This window comes from Magnolia sinica, chromosome 11, assembly GCF_029962835.1.
Source record: "Magnolia sinica isolate HGM2019 chromosome 11, MsV1, whole genome shotgun sequence".
NCBI lineage: Eukaryota > Viridiplantae > Streptophyta > Magnoliopsida > Magnoliales > Magnoliaceae > Magnolia > Magnolia sinica.
Window position 1 is genome coordinate 60,665,879 of NC_080583.1, and position 26,659 is coordinate 60,692,537.

At 40.9% G+C, this 26,659-nt stretch overlaps 1 protein-coding gene across 1 annotated transcript; it reads left to right on the forward strand.

Annotated features, from left to right (window-relative positions):
* The first annotated feature begins 15,763 nt into the window (after positions 1-15,763).
* Positions 15,764-24,792, forward strand: LOC131218122 (UMP-CMP kinase 4-like). The gene is made up of 5 exons (XM_058212803.1): positions 15,764-16,596; positions 23,330-23,511; positions 23,842-23,922; positions 24,084-24,191; positions 24,688-24,792. Exons 2-5 carry the CDS (start codon positions 23,350-23,352, stop codon positions 24,790-24,792), a joined length of 456 nt encoding a protein of 151 aa, XP_058068786.1. The 5' UTR covers positions 15,764-16,596; positions 23,330-23,349.
* The last annotated feature ends 1,867 nt before the right edge of the window (positions 24,793-26,659 follow it).

The following is a 26,659-nucleotide window of genomic DNA, read 5'->3' on the forward strand; positions in this document are numbered from 1 at the left end:
ACTTTGCTCCGTGCTCAAGTTGTGCATTTCTAGACACAATTAAGACTTGATTTCTGAAGGGGTTGTCAAGTCCAGTAATGCGGTCATAACTGTATAGTTTTGCGGTCATCGGACTTTTGACGTGCGGTCCAGGTCCAATACGAAGTTTCGGTATGCTCCCGAGAGCAACCGGGTTTATGGGTGGATTCTAGATTTCAGGGTAATGTAGTGTCAATGATACTACAAGGTTTGGGTCTTTAAGATCATTTTTAAAGTGATTAGTACTAATTTTACAAGTACTTTAGTTTAGCACTTGCTGATATTAACCTAATTTCTAAATGTTTTAGTCCTGGGTGATTTTTGCCTGAGGTGGTACTCGGGTCTTTGTACGAATTTTTCCGAGACGTTACACTCTCAGACCCGAATCTGATGATAACCGGAATGCAAGTCAATCTTTGAAAAAACTGTGCACCCTACAGCTGATCAAACAAATCATCAATCCTCCGGAGTGGATACTTGTTCTTGATCGTGACTTTGTTGAGCTCGCGGTAGTCTACGCAGAGCCTCAACGAGCTATCCTTCTTCTTTACGAAGAGTACCGGCGCTCCCTACGGTGAACTGCTCGGACGGATAAAGCCCAACTCATGTAACTCATCCAACTGCTTCTGCAGTTCCTGCAACTGCAACAGTGCTATACGGTATGGAGCCTTCGAAATAGGCGTGGTACTAGGCACGAGATCAATCTGAAACTCGGTGTGTCGGCGAGGCGGTAATCCCGGAATCTCCTGGAATACGTCGAGAAAATCGCAAATCACAGGCAACTAGTCGATACAAGCAGCAACAGGCTCCTCAACAGCACAGGACCTCAAGCAAGACAATGGCTCTCCTCGGGGCTCTGCAACGAACTGGAACTGCGGCAAGCCTGGTATACAAAACGTGATTGTCCTCACGGAACAGTCCAATATGGCGTGGTACTCGGCAAGCCAATCCATGCCCAAGATAACATCAAAATCTGACATCAGCAGAACGTACAAGTCGGTAGGCAAGAAAATCTCTCCCACTAGCACGGGGCACGACGAACAGAAGCGGCCTAATACTGTAGTCTTCCCTAAGGGCGTCGATATGGTCAACCCCTCTCAAGCAGACTCTGTCAACAATCCAGTCGAACGGCAGAATCCCTCGGACATAAACGAGTGCGAAGCACCGGAATTAAATAGAACTCGAGCGATGCATGCAGAGACTGGAAGTATACCCTCAACGACTCCTCCAGATGACTGAGGACCCTGTTGGGCCACATAGAATTTAGCTTAAGCTGGCTGGGGAGGTGCCTGTCCCCTCTGAGCGTGTTGTTGCTGCTGTTGTCGCTGAGGCGGTCGAAACTGCTGCCTTGGAGGCTGGTGCTGATGCTGCTGCTGAGGCGACCTTGGTGGTGGGGGCTGCTGTCGCTGCTGCTGTGGAGGTCTCTACTGCTGTTGCGATGGAGTCTGCTGTGGACCTCTCGGCTGCTGTTGTTGGGGGCGAGGGCACTCCCACATACGGTGCCCCGTCGCACCACACCTAAAATAAGAGCCGATGAACTGCCTCAGAGGTGGTGCTGGAGGTGCGGCTGGCGCTCGGAAGGCTGGGCGACATGTGCACCTCTGCTGTGGTCGACCTTACTAGGAATCACTGGAAGGAGCCTGCCTCTTCCGGTCTCTCCTCTGACCGCGATCAGACTGATAATCGGCCCACTCAGCCTAAAAAATCTGGGCCTTCCGTACCACCCCCTCGAAAGTCGGGAGCTCATGCCCAATGATACGGCCTCGAAGGCCATAATACAAGCCGTCCTTAAATCGGCGGGCTCTCCGCTCCTCATCATCCACCAAGTACGGTGCAAATCTGGACAGTGCTACAAAACGAGCCCCGTATTGAGCCACTGTCATATTACCTTGCACCAAGGCCTCGAACTCTAATGCCCGCTATCGTCGGATGTGATCAGGAAAGTACTGTCGGTCAAACCAATCAACAAAGTCCTCCCATGTCCACGCAAAATCGGCGCTTATTGCTCAGGAGACTGATGTCCACCAGTGCTCAGCCTCACCATGGAGAAGAAATATGGCCAATCAGACTCGCCGCTTGGTTGTGCATCCCATCATATCAAATATCTTCTCCACATCGGAGCGCCATCTCTCAGCTACGGTCGGGTCTAGCTTGCCCTGGAAACGCGAGGGATCGAGCCGTCGAAACTCTCGAAGAAGGGCACTGGCGCGCTTCTACTCTGCATGAGTCGGTGAAACAACGGGGTGTCTACTCTACCCCTGAAGTGCAGCCGTCACAGCCTGCAACATCTGCTGTAACTGGGAGGCACTCACAGATACGGTCAGATCCCCAGCGGTCTCTGGTGGAAGTGCAGCATCCTCAGGATGGGCGGTAGGAACCTCTGGTAGAAGAGCGGCATCCTCAGGCTGGGCAGTAGGAATCTCTGGTGGTGGAGTGGGGATCATAGATGGTAGGGCGGGAGTCGCAGGTGGTGGAGCGGGAATCGATTGGGTCACTCTCCAGCGCGGCATGTCCTACAGGAAAGAGAGAAGGCGCCTATCAACTTTGAAAACTCTCGAAGGCACGCTCGTTAAGGGTCTGTAATAAAAGATCGTTAGGCTATCCGAACTTAGGACTTAATCATTCATAGCAGACATGTAATGTTGTTATTCCTGAGTTATGCTCTGATACCAACTTTTGTCACGCCCCAAACTCAGAAACCGGGCTCACAAAATTTTCAATTGCCGATAGCCTCCGTAGAACCCCATTCTCGGCTCCCAGAGCCCATTCTCCAAGTTCAGATCCTGGGATGCTACGAGGAGGATTTTTAACATCAATTTGATTCGTAATAAGCATAACCAAAAGCATAACTCACAAACAACAACCAAAAACTCCATCACATTTCCACTATGATCAAAAACTTTACAAGTACAATGAGCATAAAGAGAAATACAATGATAATAGACAAAAAGCTCCAAGATGATCTGCCATGCACTCCTGCCTCAGCACTGCTGCGGTCCAACGTCACCTGCACGCAACGGTTGTGCATAAGCTTATGGAAAGCTTAGAGGGTGGTGTAAGTGTGTGCGTAAGGCAATAATATAATTATGCAATATCAAAGTAATGCGAAATATGCTGATGAATCCATGAATGTTATTAGCCGTACCAAGGCCATGCGGTGCCATGAATGATGTCGGCCATACCAGGGCCATACGGTGCGAAATGTAACTTAAGCATGTGAATCCCCATCTAAGTCCACATATCAATACAACTCAATTCTAGAATATCACCGGGGTCTAGTACACTCCAACCAGATTGCCGCCCCATAGTGCGCAATAAGGTGAGTGGAAGAAACCTCACTATCCGCCTGCCAATATCGGGTTCGGCTCGTCGATAGCAGACCCATTCCTCGAGCTAGTCAAACTCAGCCTAGCTTTGTCCCCTCCTCTTGGATGGGTAAGGCCGCACCCCCTTCCAACTGACCACAACACAGTGGAAAGTGCGGCCGTCTGGTAATCGGCACTCGGTGCTCATGCACCCACTCGGTCTAGACGTTGGAGCAACCTCCTGGTACCATAAGAGTTTAGGAACTTTCACCCAGGGATATCTATAGCACCCCATGTAGAACAAGATTTTCGGTATCCAATCCTACCAACCACGAATGCTTGTGGAGGCTATGGCCCTGATGTCGCTAGGGCGTACAGTATACATGTCACTCAATGCTAGATACATGAATCACGCAATTTAGTCATACAACAAGCATGCGCGTACCGCGCGCTCATGTGGACAACTCCACCTATCTGGGAGCCCATAAACAATCTGCCCGAAGGCGTATGCTATGATTAGTCACTCCTCATATCAAGCATGCATATGATGCGTATGAGCATGAATCATGGGACTATACTCAACATGTTATATATGGTGATGGACTCTATTTATAACGAAGAGGGGCTTAGATGGCCTACATACTACAAGTATGGGCCTGACAATGAGCCCTAGGGAGAGTCACAATGTGGGCATTTAACCATCATTGCTCTTACAATGTGGACGTCAAACCATCATTGCTCCCAAGGCATGACCCACATACGGAATTCATACACAATGTAATGGCCACACACATCATATTGGGTCTCGCTCATGGGCCTCATATACATTGCATCGGGCCGATTGAATGGGCTGATCAAATGGGCCGATTCAAATGGGTCGAATCAATGGGCCGATCCAATGGGCTGAATCAATGGGCCAATCAGTGGGCCGATCAGTGGGTTGAACCAATGGGCTGAACCAACAGGCCGAATCAATGGGCCCATCAATGTGCCGAAACTTCATCAGGTAGGTCGCACCATACACACTATTCATCTATTCTTAGGGAGCATTTTAGAGTATTAAAAATATATTTAAATCACATGGACTGCACTCCAAATATAGTGGTGATAGTAATTCCCACCATTAGAAGTCTCAAGGCCCACCATAAACTTTATTTCCTATACAATCTGTTCATAAGGTCACACAGTCCTAAATTAAGATGAAAAACAAATTTCAAATTGATCTAGAACTGCGGTGACCCTGAGAAGGGTTTCAGTGGTGGACGTTTACTCAACACTAATTTCTGCATTGGGGTCCACTTGGTATTAGATCTATCTTATTTTAGTCTCAAGCCTTAGAGCTAGCTTACCAAATGGATGGACGGTTGGATAAACCGTATGCAGCAGGTGGGGTCCATGGTCACCAAATGGGTGAACAGTATTGATACCACACATGCCTGGTGGCTGGGACCCACAAAACTTGCAGACGTAAATGGACAGTGGGTCCCACCAGCTGGACGACTTGGATGTACTCATACACCACGTGGGACCTGTTACTTGCTGACGTGCAGTGTTGCTACCCCTCACCCTTTTTTTTTAAAACAAAACAGTGGTGGATCAAGTGTATATATATATATATATAATATAATATATATATATATATATATATATATATATATATATATATATATATATATATATATATATATATATATATATATATATACGATATAATATGACTAGTGCAGCTTTATTGCATTTAAAGGGAGCAGAGGTGGGTCCCACGTAGGGCCCACCCTCATATGCATATATAATATATATTATATACCTAACGTCCAGGCCATCCAAGGCCTGGACAGTAACATACATCATGGTGTTGCCCCACACGTGGGGTGGGCCCCACCGTCCAAAGACGGTGGATGGCTAGGATACAGCACACACACTATAGTGTGGCCCAACTGAGTGGATGGACGATGTGGGTGGGTCCCATGGACCCCACCATCCGTTCACACCACTATTAGCCACCGAACTAGGGAACATACCCAGACCTTAGCGTTGAAAGGAGGTATCTTTCACTCAGTCTGCCAGTTGAGCTAGGGTCTGGGCCCAACGTTGAAACAAGGTACCTTTCACTCGGTCTGCCACTTGAGCTACGGATCTGGGTGTGGAAAACGGGCCCCACACGGACGTGGCCCCACCATCCAGGGCGGTGGACGGTTTGGATAAAACACATACATCATGGTGTGTCCCAACAAAGTGGATGGATGATGTGGGTGGGTCCCATGGACCCCACCGTCTGCACACACTTCACTGTTAGTGCACCCACGTCAGTCCACACTTCACTGCTGCCACTCCCTATGTCAGTGCAACCACTGACAATTAACACTTCACTGTTAGCTGCACCCTCTACTGATGCGTCCCCCTGGATGGACGGTGTGGATGTACACCTCATCAAGGTGGGTCCCACATGGCCCACCTGTTTTGGATTAGCCTGATATTTGTGTTTTGCCCATGGCACATATCACCCATGAAAACAGTGGGGTCCACATCAATGGATGGTGTGGATAAGGTCACGCATCAAGTGGGCCACAGGCCATCATACATAAAAAAAAAAGAAAACAATGGATAGAGAGAGAGAGAGATCGAAGATAACGGAGGGGCCTCGCCACTATGGGCCCCTCTTGATACAAGGCGTACATTAAGGTTGGTCCCCCATATATGGACCCTTAAATCAAACAACTGAATGAAAGACAAAAATCCAAGATCACCTACCGTTCCTTCTTGCTCCCTAGGCTTCCTTTGCTCCTTAGCTTCGATCCTAACGAAGGAGATGGAGTTTGGATGGTTGAGATAGGAGATGAGGGGGTAGGAAGTGGGCCATACACAAAGCTCTCTTGGAGGAGAAAGAGCTTGGATGTGTGGTGTTTTCTTGCTTGGGAAAGAGAGTTTGAGAAATGAAATGAGAGAGAGAGAGGGTTGTAAAGAGAGAAAGTGAGAGATGGGTGATGGATGTGGTGGGTGATGGATGTGTAAGAAGCTTTTTTGACTTTTTGGTAGATTGTGTAAGAAGGGGTATGGGCTTGTAAGAAACTTTTGACTTTAGGGGTTGCTTGGGGAAGGGTGAGAGGTGATGTGTACTTGACATGTACTTGACATAATGGGATTGATTGGTTGATTGATTGATGTGACATATTATAGAGATTCTCTTAGAATTCGCACACGCTACGCTTTCCTCGCACCGAACGTTGGCTCACATCTCCTGGCCAGAGTATCGGATCGGCGTGCGAGACGCGGCATCGGAACCGTGGCGACGGCGCGGTCGCAAGGGTACAAGTCTCGGTTTGAGTTGATTCAGGTTGATGGTGTGTGACGCAGGGTTACACAAAAATGCCGGTTAAGAGTCGAAGGTTGCCAAAATTCGACCGGAAAGACCGCGGAAGTCCACGGAACGGTACGGTATAGGATACTGGGCTTACAGCACAACGACAACCTATAGCATGAAATAAGTTAGTTATTCCACCATCTACTCTATTTGAAATCCTAAAACAGGTTAGGGTTAGGATTTCTTACCTAAAAATGGAATCGGAATCATCGGTATAGTGACACGAATGAGGTGATTAAGCACGTGGAGTGGTGGTATCGAATCCCAGCGACAATCCCTAACTCTCTCTCTCTCTCTCTTCTCCTTACTTTCTTCTTCTCTTTTCTTTCTTCTCTCTCCTAGGGTTTAGAAATTCGTATGGAATGGGAGAGAGAGGGTTTAAGGCCCTTACATAGGCCCGGAACTGATGAGAATGGCCCCAGGGCTATGGTATACTTAGGTTATAGCCAAAAGTTGGCTGTTTCGGTCCAATGGAGCACATTTAGAGGCCCCTTTTCTGCGTACGGTCCGAATTAAGTTCCCTGACATTGGATCTAAGATAAGTTAAGTTTTCGGTCTGATCGGATTTACAGATCGACCGCGGAGTATCAGTTTCAGTTCAATGGTCACTGTTACTCGATCAGGGCCACAAGTACACTGACATGTGTTGAAAATTTTCCCTGATCCGAGGAAGTAATTGGGTCAGAATCTGACGGTCTGAATTCTTAGATTTGGCCTGCAAGCGAACGGCTCAATTCACTTAAGTTCCTGTTCATTTCTAAAGATATTCGCGTTTCTCACCTACTTTGCTCCGGGCTCAAGTTGTGCATTTCTGGATACTATTAGGACTTAATTTTTTGAGATGGTTGTCAAGCTCAGTAAGGCAGTCATAACCATATAGTTTCGCAGTAATCGGACTTTCGACGTGCAATCCAGGTCCGATACGGAGTTTCGTGATGCTCCTGAGAGCAATGGGGTTTTGAGATGGATCCTAGATTTCTAGGCAATGTAGTGTTAGCAATTTTACTGGTTTTAGGTTTTACAATTCGTATTGAAAGCTGTCCAGGCTAATTCGACAGGTGATTTTGTTTAGCCCTTAATTAATCTTCGTTTAATTTCTAATGGATTTGGTCCTTAGTGATTTCTGCCTGAGGTTGTCCTCGGGTCTTTGTACGGATTTTTTCGAGACGTTACAGTTCACTTGGCTTCCCGTGAGCGTAACAAACTATCTCCAAAATCGATCAAATGTATGTACTTGGGATTTGGAGAAACTCAGAGGGGTTTTTGATGTTATGATCCGGTTTCTCGTCGTGTTTGGGTTTCACGACATGTTATTTTTCTTAAACATATTTCCTTTCTTTCATCTCTTCCTCCTCCGCATGACCCAAAATCTCCTAGTCTAACCACCTTTCCTATATTCCTTTTGCCTTGAGTCCTCTCTCTCGTCCGTTGCAAGTTTACTCGCGTCGACCACGTACAGCTTCACCACCTATTACTCAACTCGAACATACTGTACCTGTTGCAGATCTTGAACCTACCTCGATACATCATTCTGATCATGTACATCGAGCGCCTGATCACTTGATATGCTCTGTCTACCATGAATGCTACTCTGGATACTGTTTCTATTCTTACTTCATACTCTCAGGCAGCCACTCATGATTGCTGGAAGAAGGCTATGGCAGAAGAACTTGCGGCATTGGATGATAATCATACATGGGACATTATCACTTGACCCGCTGACCAACAGCTAATTGGTAGTAAATGGATTTATTCTGTCAAGCTCAAGTCTGATGGATCATTGGATCGATACAAGGCTCGACTTGTCGCTACGGGATACAAATAGGAATATGGATTGATTATGATGAGACATTCGCTCCCGTGGCCAAGATAAAAACTGTTCGTACTCTTCTGACAATATCTTTCGTCTGTTCTTAGCCACTTGCTCAGATGGATGTGAAAAATGCTTTTCTTCATGAAGACCTCCAAGAAACAGTATATTTGAAACATCATCCTGGCTTTTTGATCCCTGACAATAAGGTTTGTCGCCTAAAGAAAGCCTTGTATGGCCTCAAACAGGTACCTCGGGCATGGTTCTAATGCTTTCACGATGTTGTTACCGGTGCTGGCTTTACTTAAAGTAGTCATGACCTATCCTTATTTTTGTGCACCACTGCTCGCGGAATTGTCATTGTTCTTGTCAATGTTGATGACCTACTTCTAACTGATACCAATGCTACTGGCATCTCGGCTTTAAAGGAAGTTCTGCAATCATCATTCAAGATGAAAGACCTCGGCCATCTCACATACTTTCTTGGGCTTGAAATTTCACGTTCTAAACGTGGGATCTTGGTCAGCCAGCGTAAATAAACCAAGGATCTTCTCGCCTTGGTATCATTGACGGATCAGAAGACAGTTTAGACTCTCTTAGAACTTAACGTTCAATATGGTCGTGACGATGGTGATCTACTTGCACAGCCCAACTTATACCGCCGTTTGGTTGGGAGTCTGGTTTACTTAACTATGACTCATCCTGATATTGCCTACACTGTCCAAGTCGTCAGTCAGTTTGTTTTTGCTCCTCGGACTCTTCATATGACTACGGTGTTGCGCATCCTATAGTACCTACGTGGAACTCTAGATCGTTTCCTGTTCTTCTCCTCTACGGAAACTCTAGACCTTTGTGCTTATTCGGATGCTGATTGGGCCAGTTGCGCTCTCACACGAAGATCTACCAATGGCTACTGTGTTTTTCTCGGCACTTTTCTTATCTCTTAGAAGTGTAAGAAGCAAGCCACTGTTTCCAAATCTAGCACAGAAGCCGAGTATCGGACGATATCCGCTACGTGTAGCGAGCTTGTTTGCTTACGTGGACTTCTTTCCGACTTGGGCATTCCTCTGCAGAATCCTACTCCACTCTATGTCGATAATCTAAGTGTTATTCAGATTGCCTCTAACCCAGTTTTTCATGAATAGACGAAGCATATTGAAGTTGACTATCACTTTATTTACGAGAAATTTCAATCTGGGCTCATTTTCTCTTCCACATGTTGCTTCCCATGATCATATTGCAAACATTCTCACAAAGTCTCGCACTTCTGCACGTCACTCATTTCTAGTTGGCAAACTATTACTTGTCGATAACCCGCATTAGTTTGAGGGGGGATATTAGACAGGCTCACATACCTTGTATAGCTAGTATACCTTATATAGTTTGTTTCCATAGGTAGAGGATTCTGATTTTATTATTTTCCTTATATAGATGCCTGTAATCTCTATATATTCAACCCCTTTGGGTTGTCTCAAATATAGAAAACCTTTCAGCTCCTTTCTGTTTACACATGCAACTATTCATTTATGTGCAAGAGTTAGTTAAATCCAATGACTTTTCTGATGCATATAGTGAAATCAATATATCAGAAAACTGAAAAAATACAAACCTGCATCAACACAAATTTAACATGCATAGAGATATTTGTAGTTAGATACCCATATGAAATCATTGATAAATTTAAACTTATTTTCGTTATAATTGATCAATAAACTAGTAAACAAATGGAAATGGAAGCATGCAAAATGTAGACAACTTAGGCTAACATAAGTAAAAAATTTAAACAACTTCGTTGAACATATATGGTACAATGTAACTATATAGTTTATGCATATGGTGTTCTATTCTCCAACTGACAACAGTGCAAATCAAGACTGGAAGAAGTTGCGTGCTTGCTGAAACTCATTCCTATTTCTATCTCTATCTCCGTGATATGGATAAAGATGTTATTATCCCTATCCATAACTAAAATCATATAAAGTAGATATGTATTGATTTAACGAATGTTACTTTGTTCATCAGTATATTTGAGATTGGCTTCTAACTAGGTTTAATTACTTGATAAACTATTATTATTTTTCAGGAGTGGAATCCAAGTTGGGGTAATTGTTTGTGTGGATATAGTCACATAATCACGGTGGCCCCATAGTCAGGGTCCCAACCACATGGCCCAATAAAATCTGGAGCGGATTAGGTGCCACTGCAGCCTCACCCAAGAGGTTGCAGCCTTTACCATGTGGCCCACCTTGGTGTATATATTCTACATCTACTCTATCCATCTGTTTTACTGCTACAGGCATGTGAGCTTGACAGTGTAATACGAACGTTGTAGAAGTAATTACCAGATGAAATAAAGAAGAAAAACATGAAATAAACAAATCAAAATGGCAAAGCCATATGGAATCAATAAACAACTACAATCAGTACAAGACATTAACCCTTGACAATATAAAAACTAATGCAGTAAAAAATCAGCCCAACACAAGATAAGAAATCAGTAATTGATATTTGAAATAAATGAGCTGGAAAAAAAAGAAGATGTGGAATCGATAATGCAAATCCCTAAAAATGGAATCGACAACGCAAATCCCTAATTAGGGATTTGTATTTGACAAAGCATACCTAAGATGGATGAGAATCCGAGATTCACGAGCAGCAGAAGACCGAACTACAACAGAGGGCCGAGGAGATAGAGAGAGAGAGAGAGAGAGAGAGAGAGAGAGAGAGAGAGAGTGAGAGAGAGGAATAAGGTTTTGAGAGAGAGATAGATAGGGAGAGAGAGTGAGAGGAGAGCAAGTGGAGAGGGAGAGGGAGAGGGAGAGGCAGAGGGAGAGGGAGAGCATGAGAGAGGGAGAGGGAGAGGGAGAGAGAGAGGGAGAAGGAGAGCACAAGGGAGAGCGAGAGGGAGAGGGAGGGAGAGCGAGAGTGAGAGCGAGAGCGAGAGGGAGTGGAGAGGGAGAAGTAGAGAGAGTCGACGCTGAAATGGATTAGGGCTCTTTTGTTTTTTTGATTTTATAGGGCGTACCCTTTGCCTGTGGCCGATAAAACTGGCCGCGGGTAAAGGGTTGGGCCATCGGTTGGCTTTGGTCCCTTTTCTTGCAGTGCTTTATCTAACTTATTCAAAAACTCAATATCTAACAATCATCATTCATCAAGATACACTAAACTGTTGATCCACGTTGTTAAGTATATGGAAATTTAAAGTAAATGATCGATACTATAACACTCATCTAGTCAATTGCAAAGCCTTTCTACCATCACCATATCCCACCGGTCAACAAGTTCAATGAAATGGGCTTTCCAGAGCTTAGTGAGATAATTCTGAAAAAAGAGCATCAAATGATTTTAATTTAGAATTTAAAATAAAAGGGACATTTGCAATAATGTTCAGAGCATGAATGTATGATGCAGATGCATGCTTATTTTTACTGTTGTCAGTACAATTTACTTGGTGAACAAGAGGGTTAATTCTTTCATAATTGGCCAAACATAGCACTATAATAATAGTGATCAGCTATAGTGGCAGATTTTTCTGCTGCTATATATATGAAAGTCCACTGCTGTAATATGTAGCCGTGGATCAACGGTGGAACTGAAATCTTTTGGTCTAATGCATCCGCCATTGTTTCTGAGCTATTGCGACACAAATGTCCGCCCTTATATGTCATTAACATATAGTGGTGATAAATTATTTTTGTAGTAGAAAATATTTTAGCAACGGATTTATATGCCTCTAAATACCATAATATATCTGCCAATAAAAATCATTATACAACAATATTCTTGTAGCGGTTGATACATCTACTGTAGAAAACCATCAAAATTTATACAGTTGCGATGTTATATCCATCGTTGTATCCACAACTTATAGTGGTGGATTTAAATTTCCACCATTGTAAAGTTTGGTATGAAAAAAATTTACAGTAACTGCAGTTGCTATATTTTTTCTAAAAAGAAGGAGATCGTCTATTAGTGGATTGGGATGAACAAAAGAGGTGAGTCCAAGTCACTAATAGAAAATCTCAACCATACCATAAGAAATCTATTCGCTGGGGATAAATATTAACATTCAAACATTCTCACCAAAGTGTTTAGTCAAATCACCACTTGATTTAAAAGCTAGAAATATTAGAGGATAGTATATTAATGTATATCAAGGGACTTTAACACTCCCCCACACATGCGGGGTGGAACTCCGTACAAGAACATATTGGGCAAGGGTGGAGGGACACTCACAACTCACACCATAAATGCCCCCCCTCCCCCAGGAGAATATATTAGGTAGTCGTATTCGCTACTCCTAGGATTCGAACATAAGACATTCCGTTATGATTCTATGTTAAATAACTACTTTCCCTAAAAGCTCAAGCCATTAAAGGATGGTGTATCAATGTATATCAAAGGACTTTAACATGTTCTAATTACCAATCACTGTGATAAGAATCAATGTATATCAAGAGACTTTAACGTGTTCCAATTACCAATTGCTAATCACTGCGATAAGAAAAATGTCATATTTAAAGGATGTAGAAAATTTGTTTGGTTAGAAGTGCCTTACTATTTTAACGAAACTATATATAACTAAGAAAATAACCTTGACAAAGAGCTTTCTTTAAGACAATTATTAGCATATTTAGTTTAAATTCACGTTGACATCAGTTGCAATTGACAAACTATGTAGTCATTGTTCCAATTCCCCAGTCATGTAAAATAAATTCATTTCTTCTTTAGTAACTTTCAACTATTTCCATGCAACGTTCTATTCTTCCTTTAGTATGTCTACCAGAAAACAGAGCAAAGATAACGGATGTGTGGCTAATTCGGTTATGGTTTTAGACGTCGGCAATTCGGACAGCTAAAATTCGTAGCTGAATCATAATCCGTAGCTAAAATATCCATTTTTAAGGGTGGACGGTCGATCTCTACTGTTTTCCTATGGTGTTGTTCACCAGAGGCCTATTTCGAGCTGAATTTATTATATCAACCTTAACAGATTGTTTAAAAATGGATTTACGGTGTGGATTAATCACATACATTATGATGGGGTCCATAGAACCCTACCAGATCCAATGGTCAAGTAGCATTTTTTTTATTTTACGGTAAATGTGTGTGAGTCTTGTAATTGCTTTAACTTTGTGTGACTCGTTTATAGCAATAGTGGTAATGATATAGGGTTATCTAGACCAACCAAATAATGGTTCTAGTTGTAGATGGGTAATATGTATATATTTTCTTATATAAAACTATCTTAACCATCCACTAAATGGTCTCTTACATGTACGGCTGTTAATATGGTGTATGTTATAAATGATGGTAAACGCACAATATTCGGATTTGAAAGTATTTCCTATCCAGACGAGGGATTTCCAAACGCACTTGCCAGAGCTTTTCCCTCTTTCGAACGGCCCAATCTTCCTCGCCAGAGCTCTTCCCTCCGAATCCGTGAAGAATTTCCTCGTGCCATGCAGATTCATCTCAAATAGGTGAACTTCTCTCGAAATCCCTTATTTTGCTCGCCGATTGTTCCTCTTCTTGCTGTTTTTATTCCAGAATCCCTTCCATCTATCATTGCCTTTTCTCTTTTCTTCTTGTGATGTTTCAAGCACTCAATCGTTTGGCAGAAAGGCCCATTCCTGATCTTTTGCCCATTCCAGAATCCCTTTCATTCTTGGACATGTATTATCATGGATTACCTCTTGAATGGTAACAATCAGTTGTGCACACCAACTGCTCGAGATTTGGCAACGTAGAATGGATGCATACTCTGCCCATCGCTAATCCATGATGTATCTGTTGAATGGTAATAATGATAATAATGGACATTGATTTGGGTGGAAAAGGCTGAGAAATAGGATCCTGCATAATGCATCACCTAAAACATGTGCTGCCCAAGCTCACAATGGAAGCAATAACCATCCGTTCTACTGAAATATCGCATCTGCTTGCAATTTGAGGAGTATGTTGACCTAAGAGAATAAGCTGCTCCAGGACTTTGAATCCAACCACTCATGGTTCAGACACAGAGCCCCCACTCCCCCACCAACACCAACAACTCAACTCTGACATGGGCAAGAGCCAGCATATCTATTGCAATGCTTAGTTGAGACTTACTGAACGAGTCTATCTGAGTTGCCGAGTCTAAAAACCATACAACCACCTAGTCACAGTAGTAGTAGCAAATATTACTACTTAGCAGCCTCTTCCAAACCAATTCTTCGATAAGGCATGTCTGTGAGCCTTTCGATATCTGGCTTGGGAAGGCCTTGAGTCACCCTCACTTGGACGTCCAATCTGCCTCTGACATCAATTGTTCGAAAATTTTCCATTCTCCAATGGAACTCATAAGAAGCCTTCCATGCTTCAATACCACATGTTCAACTGAAAACCGCATCCAAAAGAGACATTTAGAAAAATATAAAATAACCCATTGAGTATGTGCATAGACCACAAGTATACCTAACAAAGTCTTATTGAAAGCATAAAGCCAAGCATATGTATCACAATGCTCAGGTGAGATTTGCTGAAATGAACTTGTCGATTAAAATCCAAAAGGCTCAACCAAATAAAACTTTTATTATCAAAACTATTTAGGACGAGCATGGAGCACCTATCCAATCTTCTTCTTTTTTAACAAAAGAGAGCTTCTAGAGTCTGTTTTGCTGCTGAGTTGCTATAGTATGTCTTTTATTTGGGGCTGTAAGAAGAAGCCATATGATAGGTGAGGCCCAGTTATTTTGTGGCGCCCACCTGAAATTTATATAGCCAAATTTTATTGTCAAGAAAAAAAAAGAGTCTGATTCCACTATCGAATAAATAAATAAATAAAAAGTTCATTTTTTTCACCGGATGCTTTATCTACACGAGAAAAACTCTGTGCTTTGGGAAGGTGTGATGGTTCATTTGCATGCACTCAATGTACATACACAAGTCAAATGCATGTGCACATGGGCGCACATCTCTTTTATAACTACCATATGTCTAAGGTGTATGGCCCCCATGGTGTATATGTTAATATTGTTTCTCAACGAACACTCAATAACATTCCTTTCTTTTTTACTATTTTGTATATCTTTTGTTTGCAGGAACCAGTATGGCATCTAAGTTTTTACGTGCTAATGGAATTACTATTTTCAAATTATGAGAGGAAACTGTCAATTTACTTGGAAAATCGGACATGTACTGTTTCAGTCCTAAGCATCGACCCTTGACTGAACTAGTTCAAAGGGCATCCAATTGGGCTCTAGATGAGAAAGATAAAATCAGGTAATTTTGAAACTATTTTCTCCTCACATTCTTGTGCTGATTGTAGCTTTAATAGCTTTAAGCATATGATTTCTCAAGTTTGTTTGCTTGGAGGAAATGAATTTGGCATCTTGAGTTTTGTTTGCTTGGAGGATTGAATTTGACATTTTGGGTTTTGTTTTTAGGAGAATTTTGAGGATGCTTGTATGATAAAGATGGGACTTTTGTGATTTAGTTGGGTGAGATTTCATGTTTCTGCATGTGGGTTTTGTTCTCAAGAGGATTTTGAATGGAAAAAAAAAGGTGGGAATTTTGAATCTTTGAATTGGTGCTGAAATGGTGGTCAGATTAGGGTGGAATTTCAGTGTTTTTTTTTTTTTCCTTTTGCAGCTGAGTTTTTCCTGAGTGGTTTTTTATTGTGTTTTTAAATGAAGAAGCTAAAAAGCACGTTCCACACATTCCTCACCGTCACACTGCAAAAGGATGAGACCAAGGTATGTATGACGATCTAATACCTGATTTGAGAACATGTAGAGGGCTTAATTATTTCTACAAATGCATGTATGGCCCAGCTGGGCACATGTCTATGATGACGTGTGGCCCACCTTATATATTGGGGGGCCTGGAAATGAAAAAAGCCTTTATGTTATAAGCACAGAGGTCCATTTATAGGATGATTAGGACAGTGATACTGATGGGCCTGGACTTTTGCACTGTCATCTGTCAATTGTTGGGTCCACATTTGATTGTTCGAATAGCTAAGGGTCACCCTATTCATGGGGGTACTGAAGAATGCAGACAATGCTGAAGGTTGGAGGTTGCTTGGAATAACACGTGCAGAAAATGATGATGATCAACAGGTGATTTCTTTTTCCCAACATTTTCAGCATCAAATTCAGGGAAGTTCTCTCATTTTCTGTGGAATTTCAATGCAGATGTTTGTGTGTTAGCTATGTATGTTCTCTTACCACACTTTTTGCTGTTGAACACGATTCTTAGGATTGTGACGGACCAATATGTTAAATCTAGGCATTGCGATGCTTGGTGCAGCTATGTATTCTAAAATCTTGCATAGAAAATAGAACTTTCAAAATCTTGGTTCATGATAACTCTAGAAATGGTACTGAATGGTCCAATTTCGTTTGCCTGTCTGCATGTGCATGCTCATTTTGTTTCCTTTCTGATGCTTCAAAGTTGCTAATGGGTGCATTTTTTGTCTAGTTATTTTCCCTTGCCTTGTGTTGTTGTTTTTCTTAGACTATCAGTGGTCCTAGAATTACAAGAATTTTAGTAAAAGAGCAACTATTGTCTATTGAGATGCTCCTTTTGTCTTTTGCAGCTGTAAGCCCTCCCGTCATGAAATAGGTTACAGATTCATAAAGTTGTCCATAGTTGTGTGTATTATTCATGGTCATCTTCATAGGAATGGTGAAATTTGGGCATTGATGATGTTTCTTTCTTAGTTGGCACTACACCAAAATCGTTGATTAACAACGGATTAATTTTTGGTTTAGGAACACTCTATGGTATTCCTTTGCAGAGTCTCATTGACATGTGCACTGAGAGTGTAGGAGAACTGCTTCGATTGAATTTTGGCAAAGTTGTATATTAGGTGATTCATTTATTTTCCAGTACATGGTTGATGCATTTCCTATACTCATAATTCTACTTTTGTCCTTGAAATTTTGCCTATTGTGGTGTTACATATGTATTTAATTTCTCACAATTTTTCTTATGATTCAACTTTTATCCTTGAATTTTCACCATTCAATTTATAATCTCTCCAGCTAGTGAAAGAATCATCTGCCCCATAATTTCTCTCCTATATTATTTTATTTACACCCCAACAATGCATTATTTTTTTTATATAGTCAAGCTAAAGTCTTTTGATCTCTTTATTCTATGGGAATATGCTTCCAACATGTATCGAGTCTTCAAATGTTTACTTGTATCTTTTGTTTTTTGGTAGTCTATGTATGATTATCGAGTGGTATTGTAGCAATTTTCTATGTGGCTTCTGAAATTGCGGTAATGACCGCACTAATAGAAGTAGGAATAGGTCAAAGTGTTCTAGAGGGGGGTGAATAGGACTTTATAAAAGTTTATGATAATTTAAAATCTTATTATCCTAATCTTGATTTAATATAAAACTTATCAAGATATCTTCAATTCAACTCTACTGGCTTACAAGCTAGACAGAGGATCCAATTATAAGACTATTCAATATTTCAACAATATGACAACTTAGTCCATGATGAATGAATTATGTGATTGTGCGTGGGATGTGGTTCTTATCAATTCTACGTAATCATGTTGGCATGCTTCACGAGAACATTCAAGATAAACATAAAAAAGCAATGCGCAAATAACAATCCCAAACACAGTCGTTTATAGTGGTTCGGTTACGTGCCTACTCCACTCTCGGCGGATGCACTCAACCCTTGAGTGTACCAGATTTCAGTAAAGGAGGTTTTAAATCAGGTTCACCTCTAACCTTCCCAACCTACACAAGGTTGACTCTAGGACCTACACAAGGAACCTAGACATGTCTCCACGAGACACAAGTTTATGCTCCACACAGGAGCAAGGGTCAACACACAACACCCGGGTTTTATGCTCTACACATGAGCAAAGGATCCACACAAGGAACCTAACGTTTTAGGCCATACAGGCCAAAGGATCCATACAAGGAACCTAACTTTTAGGCCACACAGGCCAAGAAGCTATGCTAAGGACCTAAGTTTATGCTCTACAAGAGCAATGGTCAACATACAGCACCCACACGTACTCTCCCGTTGGAGGCCTCATATGAGGACTTGAAAGGGGCGAGAACCACTTGTGAAGATCTCCTCTTTTGATGATGAGCCCCATTAAGCGCGTTGGAGGCCTCATATGATCAGCAGGGTCTCTGGACTTTAATGACTTACAAATAAGTAGATGAGCCCCATTAAGCGCGTTGATGAAGATCTCCTCTTTTGATGATGAAGAATCTTCAGCTCCCTTGAACCGTAATACTGATGATGCTCCGATGTATGGCGACGGGTTGGGTCAAGGTTATGTTGGTAATTACTCTATTAAATGATAATCATTGAAAAGAGAGTAATTCCAAGATCTTAGGCATTCAAGGATCCTAACTCAATGATTTGCCATTAAGTTAGTAGCTGGAAGATCCTTGAATGCGGAAGTTCCTTCACCAATCCACTCTATTGAATGTCAATGATGTGGGTGGATTGAGGAATGAACTCCCATGAGAAAAAGGACTTAAGTTAGATGATATGTAGTTACTCTCTCAAAGCTCTCTCTCTCTCTCTCTCTCTCTCTCTCTCTCTCTCTCAAAGCTCTCTCTCTCTCTCTCTCTCTCTCTCTCTCTCTCTCAATACAGTAACCAAAAGCAAGCTCTCCTTAAGTAGGCAAAAAGATCCAATGGTAATAAAACAGTCAGATTTTTTACAGAGTTCGATGACATCGAACAGGCTTCGATATCATCGAACGTGTACTTTCGATGATGTCGAAGGTAAGTTCTATGATACGAACTTAATTGTCAAACCCAACTGGATCTTTTTTACCAAGGCTCGATGATATCGAACATGCTTCGATGGCATCGACACTTGAACACCGATTTCATCAACACACGGTTCGATAACTCGACAACGAATACATGAGAGCAGGCCGGACTTGAAACTGACTGGCTTCGATATTATCGAGCCTCCCTCGATAGTATCAGATTTCAAATGTTGATGATATTGATACCCATTTTGATACATCGATCTTTTTTAGAAGATTTTCCTGTAAACTCGTTGGACAATTCTTTGTTTGCTTTTGATGTTATCGACTTGTTTTCGATATTATCGAACTTTGAATATCGATTTTATCGAGCGAGTCCTGATTCCTCGATCATATCTAGAAGGTTTACCAAAAAGCTCGCTGGACTAGTTTGGTCCAAATTCGATATCATCGAAACTCCGTCGATATCATCGGAATTTGAGTTCCGATGACATCGAGGCTTGCTTCGAAATATTGATATATATATGATTTGCCTTAACAACATGTTGGAGACAAACTAGCCAGATCGATTATATCGAGCAGTCTCGATGATATCGGTATTTGAATGTCGATGATATCGAAGAGTCCATCGATACGTCGAGAAAGTTTTCCAAGGATCAAGTTGGTTGCTAGACACAAGATGTTCTCAATTCGATGATATCGAGTACTTTCCGAGGACATCGATAACAGGTGATCGATCATATCGATGTGATATCGATATATCGAGAAAGGTTGAAAACTTAGAAATTTTCCTGTTTTGCAAGATAAGTTTTCATACTCAAACACGTATGTTGTTCTACTCTTTTTAAGGTTTTATATACCTGGGTGTTTTGGGACATGGGATGTGAGGCTTAATTTACCTTAGACGAGTTCGGAGCACACATCCAGTTTGAGGCAGACGCTTGAATGATCTTCCTGTGGGGCTCACTTGACTTGCTGACTCAACACTCATGCTAATTGACAAACCAGGGCACTTTCAATCTTTCCCTTTGTCAATTACGTGACAAAACACCTAATCACACCTAGAACAACATCCTAAATTATGTGAACATGAACCTTTACACAATTTTACAAAGATACTACATAGTTCACCCAATTTTGACTTAAATAGTTGCTCCCCCTGTCTTCTTTGCAGTTGCTCCCCCTATCACCTGTATCACCATGCTTTAAAAACAACTATAACAAATGTGTTCTCATGGTGGGATTTGTTTGGTATCAGTGCTGTATGAATTACTAGGCAATTGTTCTGACCTTTCGCAACCCTCTAGTCCCACACCATTGGCTATGATTCCAACTTTAGTTAAGATCACTTTCTAGGCGATGAAGCCCTTAAGAGAAACCCGCTTTGATACCCAATGAAATTGCGGTAATGACCGCACTAGTAGAAGTAGGAATAGGTCAAAGTGTTCTAGAGGGGGGTGAATAGGACTTTATAAAAGTTTATGATAATTTAAAATCCTATTATCCTAATCTTGATTTAATATGAAACTTATCAAGATATCTTCAATTCAACTCTACTGGTTTACAAGCTAGACAGAGGATCCAATCATAAGACTATTCAATATTTCAACAATATGACAACTTGGTCTATGATGAATGAATTATGTGACTGTGTGTGGGATGTGGTTCTTATCAGTTCTAAGTAATCATGTTGGCATGTTTCATGAGGATATTTAAGGAAAACATAAAAGAGCAACGCGCAAATAACCATCCCAAACACAGTCGTTAATAGTGGTTCGGCTACGTGCCTACTCCACTCCCGGCGAACGCACTCAACCCTTGAGTGTACCGGATTTCACTAATGGAGGTTTAAATCAGGTTCACCTCTAACCTTCACAACCTACACAAGGTCAACTCTAGGACCTACACAAGGAACTTAGGCATGTTTCCACAAAACACAAGTTTATGCCCCACACAGGAGCAAGGGTCAACACACAGCACCCGGGTTTTATGCTCTACACACAAGCAAAGGATCCACACAAGGAACCTAACCTTTTATGCCCTACACAAGAGCAAAGGTCAACACACAGCACTTAAGTTTTAGGCCACACAGGCCAAGGACCTATACTAAGGACCTAAGTTTATACTCTATAAGAGCAAGGGTCAACACACAGCACCCACATGTACTCTCCCGTCAAAGGCCGCCTATAAGGACTTGTGAGAATCACCTATGACTCAATCCTACACAAAGGAATGATCAGCAGGGTCTCTGGACTCTAATGACTTACAGATAAGTAGATGAGCCCTATTAAGCATGATGATGAAGATCTCCTCCTTTGATGACAAATAATCTTCAACTCCCTTGATCCGCAACACTAATGATGCTCCGATGTATGGCGACGGGTTGGGTCAAGGTTATGTTGGTAATTACTCTATTAAATGATAATCATTGAAGAGACAATAATTTCAAGATCTTTGGCAATCAAGGGATCCCAACTTAATGATTTGTCATTAAGGTGATAGCTATAAGATCCTTGAATGCGGAAGTTCATTCACCAATCCACTCTATTGAATGTCAATGAAGAGGGTGGATTGAGGAATGAACTCCCATGAGAAAAAAGACTTGGGATAGATGATATGAAGTTACTCTCTCAAAGCTCCCTCTCTTTTTCTCAATGCAGCAACCAAAAGCAAGCTCTCCTTAAATAGGCAAAAAGATCCAACGGTAATAAAAACAGTCAAATTTTTAACAGAGTTTGATGTCATCGAATAGGCTTCGATATCATCGAACGTATACTTTCGAAGATGTCGAAGGACCGTTCGATGATACGAACTCAACTGTCAAATGCAACTGAATCTTTTTTACCAAGGCTCGATGATATCGAACATGCTTCGATGGCATCGGCATTTGAACATTGATTCATCGATACACGATTTGATAACTCGACAATGAATACAAGAGAGTAGGCAAGACTTGAAACTGACTGGCTTCAATATTATCGAGCCTCCCTCGATATCATCGGATTTCAAATGTCGATGAGATCGATACCCAGTTCGATACATCGATCTTTTTCAGAAGATTTTCCTGTAAACTCGCTAGATAATCCTTTGTCCGATTTTGATGTTATCGACCTGTTTTCGATATACTCGAACTTTGAATATCAATTTTATCGAGAGTGTCTTAATTCCTCGATCATATCTAGAAGATTTACCAAAAACTTTGCTGGACTGGTTTGATCCAAATTCGATATCATCGAAATTTGAGTTCTGATGACATCGAGGCTTGCTTCGATATATATATATATATATATATATATGTATATGATTTGCCTTAACAGCACGCTGGACACAAACTAGCCAGATGGATTATATTGAGCAGTCTCGATGTTATCAGTATTTGAATGTCGATGATATCGAAGAGTCCATCGATACATCAAGAAAGTTGTCCAAGGATCAAGTTGGTTGCTGGACACAAGATGTTCTCAATTCGATGATATCGAGTACTTTCCAAGGACGTCGATAACAGGTGATCGATCATATTGATGTGATATCGATATATTGAGAAAGGTTGAAAACTTAGAAATTTTCCTATTTTGCAAAATAAGTTTTCATACTCAAACACGTATGTTGTTACACTCATTTTAAGGTTTTATATACCTGGGTGTTTTTTGACATGGGATGTGAGGCTTAATTTACCTTAGACGAGTTTGGAGCACACATCCAGTTTGAGGCAGACGCTTGAATGATCTTCCCGTGGGGCTTACTTGACTTGTTGACTTAAAACTCACGCTAATTGACAAACCAGGGCACTTTCAACTTCCTTATCATTCTCCTGGCTCATAGTTTCCTCTATCACACATTTTGTTCTTTTTCCCATGTGCATAGAGATGTGGATATGTGTTGTTCCACTTTATCTTAAAATGTTTAGCATCTGCAATGTTATCCATGTTTTGTTCTTGTTTAAATGGTTATCTTTAATTTTAATTTGAGTAAAGAAATCATCAAAAACTTGGCCAGAAATGTTACCATGTTCCATTTGCAATTTGAGTAAAGAAATTTCTTACCCTTTTTAGCCTTTTGATATTTGCTATGAGATTTCTGAATTGGCAGACATCTATGGAGAATTGGAGATGAAGGAACTTCGCATCGAACTGAATGATAAAGTATCAGAGATGGAACGACTGCAATCTGAGTTGATCAGACGAGACTTGGAAGAAGAAACAGAGGAACCTGCTCAGAGTAGTTTAAAAACTGTTATTGCGACCTTAGAGAAGGAGAATGTCAATCTTAAGGTTGATACTTCTGCACATTCCAGAATGAAGTATGCTTTTGCTTTGTCTGTAGCATCTAAGTGTGATTGTTGATTTTAGTTGTTGTTTTCTTCAACCTTTTTTCTTCTCTACTATATGGCCAAGAAATTGGCGAGGAATGGGAGGGGAAGGTTAGTAAAAATGGTGAGAACCACTACACCAAATTGGAACGGAAATGTCTAAATCTGGACATTTTTTGACTGTTCAGAAGAAGAGATGGAAAGGACAGTCTTGATTCATATTTTTATATGGAAATTGAAGTCCAGGATACTTCTTTTCCATTCTAGTGGATAATTCTGCATTCTCTTGCAGACAAAGATCATCCCAGACTTTGTACTGTTTTTTGACTGGTCAGAAGAAGAGATGGATACACGCCTTTTGAATAGGAATCAGGTAAGGCATGTGTATCTTTCTGTTTTTAGATTTTCTAATTACCATACACCCTTTGACACTGTTTCTTTCTTTTTCCATTTACTTCTTTTTTTCTTTTTTTTTCTTTTCTTTTTTTTTTTTTTTTTTAAAAAAAAAAAAACAACAAATTATGGTTCATGAAGGGAAGAGTTGATGATAACATTGAGACAATCAGGAAGCGGTTCGAAGTTTTTACAGAATCCAGTTTACCTGTAATTGAGTATTATAGCTCCAAAGGGAAGGTTCGGAAGGTAATTTGTTTTTGTTTTTATGTTACCTCTTTACAAAGTCATGAAGGTTTTGATGTGATAATGTTAATCGTTGGCATTTTGGCCTACTTATCAAAAAAATAAAAAATAAAAAAAAATAAATCTATTCCTGCGTTTTACCAGTGACTTTTATGCATTAAAAACAAGGTCCCACAGAAGTCTAGAGACAACATCATATATCATAGCTGTTTTTTCCTCTGTTTCGGTCATCCAAATTAGAAAGGGCAAGCATACCAACTTTCAAGAGCATTCTCCAATGAAACATTACCACATGGCATTTATTGCATGAGACATTGGATCTTCTGTAACTTTTAGGTGTATCTAGATTCCCTGTCAAGTTTCTTCTAGGCTCACATGAAAATTGTTAGTAGGCTGATTTCATACAATGATTGAAGGTCATCTTAACTTCTTGAGTGTGTGTACATGCGGATGCACATGGACGCTATTTGCAACACTAACTGCTGTTACTTGTGGTCAGATTGATGCTGGAAAGCCTGTCGAAGAGGTCTTCGAGGATGTCAAAAGCGTTTTCTCTTTAGCTATAAAGAACGTCAGGCACCTCTTGGCAGTTCAGTGTTCTTAATCATTACTTGTGTGATAAATGCAAAAGAGAAAAAGAGATACACATGGATGCTGTTTATGACAAACCAACTGCATAATGTATGTTGAGTTATATAGATAACACATGGATGAGTTAGCCTATCTCGGGTTTTGGATCGGCTAGATGCCCTCATATCTGCTAATTTTGTTGCTATATTCTGATTACCATATCATGGCCCCACGCCATTATATCATGTAGTTGATGAGCCAATAGAGTGCCTAACAGCATGGCGGATTGGATATTCATGATATTTTAATCACTCCTTTGTGGATCGGCTATATCCCAAAAGACAGGAGGATTGTTATGTAGTAGCCATCTGATCAGAAGCATTCAGAAGGAATGGTTAGAACTCCTAAAGGACAATGTGGAGAGTTTAGCCATGGAAGTTGCAGTGCTGACAATGTTCTTTTGGTTCTTCAAATGGTACAGAGTACCTTCCTTTTGTCATCTTTGCCTTTGAATAGCTAACAACTCTTTTGATTTCCAATGACAAAATTGGCTGTGCTTGGATGCACCATTGAATTGAATTTTGATATTTAGTGTGACATAATGGAAATAGAAAATTGTAGTACAAACACTTCTTAGGTGCTCTCTTGCATTGACTTTCAAGAACTGCCTGTTCAATATTTAATATCATCAATTGGATGCTATTCCATTAACTACAGGGTGGAAGCAGCTCCCATAGTTTATCATCAATTGGATGCTAAAATGAGAATTCACCAATCGGACTTTCAGTAGTCTACTCTTGATTGCACTCGTCGAGAGCCATACTTCGAAATGATTGGTGTTTATGTCCTATAGATTGGGATGGATAGTGGATGAGCTTTGAAGTATTAACTTAGGTTATGTTTTCTTTCATCCTTTCTTTCTTGAGAAATAGGATTTCCTAGCACTTATTTGGATATTGTTTATTTATTTTTGGAGTTTTTTTTTTTCAAGATTGGTTGTTTACAAGTGTGTCCAGAAATAGTCATTTTCTGTTATGAGTCAATGGTTAAATCAACCAATAGAATAAAAGATTTGCAAGTCAATGGTCGAATCAACCAAGCAGATAAAAAGTCTGCCACCCAGTTTTCTTTGCCTGTCTACGTTCTTTACATGAATGTACAATTACAGCTTTGATCACTTGATCTTTTGAGAGGCATATTGGGGCATTGCTTCTTTGTACAATAGCTTTGTTGTTGTTACCGTTTGGGACTGGCCATGAGACATGCATCTATCTCGTAGCTACATATCGGCTTGCATTTGTTTGGTTCTTTATTGACATTGTTATCTTGATCTAACTGGATTGTTTACCTGTCTCGCTTAACCTTGTTATTGTCACGCTTTAAACTTAGAAACCGGACTCACGGAATTTCCGATCGCTGAATCCGACGCTGACAGCCTCCGTAGTGACCCATTCTCGGCTCCCGACACCCATATGCCAGATTTCAATCCTGAGATCCTATAAGGAGGATTTTTAATATGATTTTTTTTTTTAATTTTTAATTTTAATTTTTTTTGTAATGGAGCATAACCACAAGCATAACCAAGTCACAAAACAACACCACATATCCACTATCAAAAACTTTGAGTGCAATGCAGAAAGGGAAATACAAATATAGACATCGGAAAATAAATAAATCAAAATGGCAAGTTTACATGGAATCAATAACAATCTGGCAATCAAGACAAGACATTAACCCTCGGCTAACATAAAAACTAATGCGAAAAATCACCCCAACACAAGATAAGAAATCAAAGAATTGATATTTGAAATAAATGAGCCGGAAAAAAAGAAGATGGGGAATCGAGCAATGCAAACTCAAAATGAATTCGACAACGTGAAATCCCTAATTAGGATTTGTAT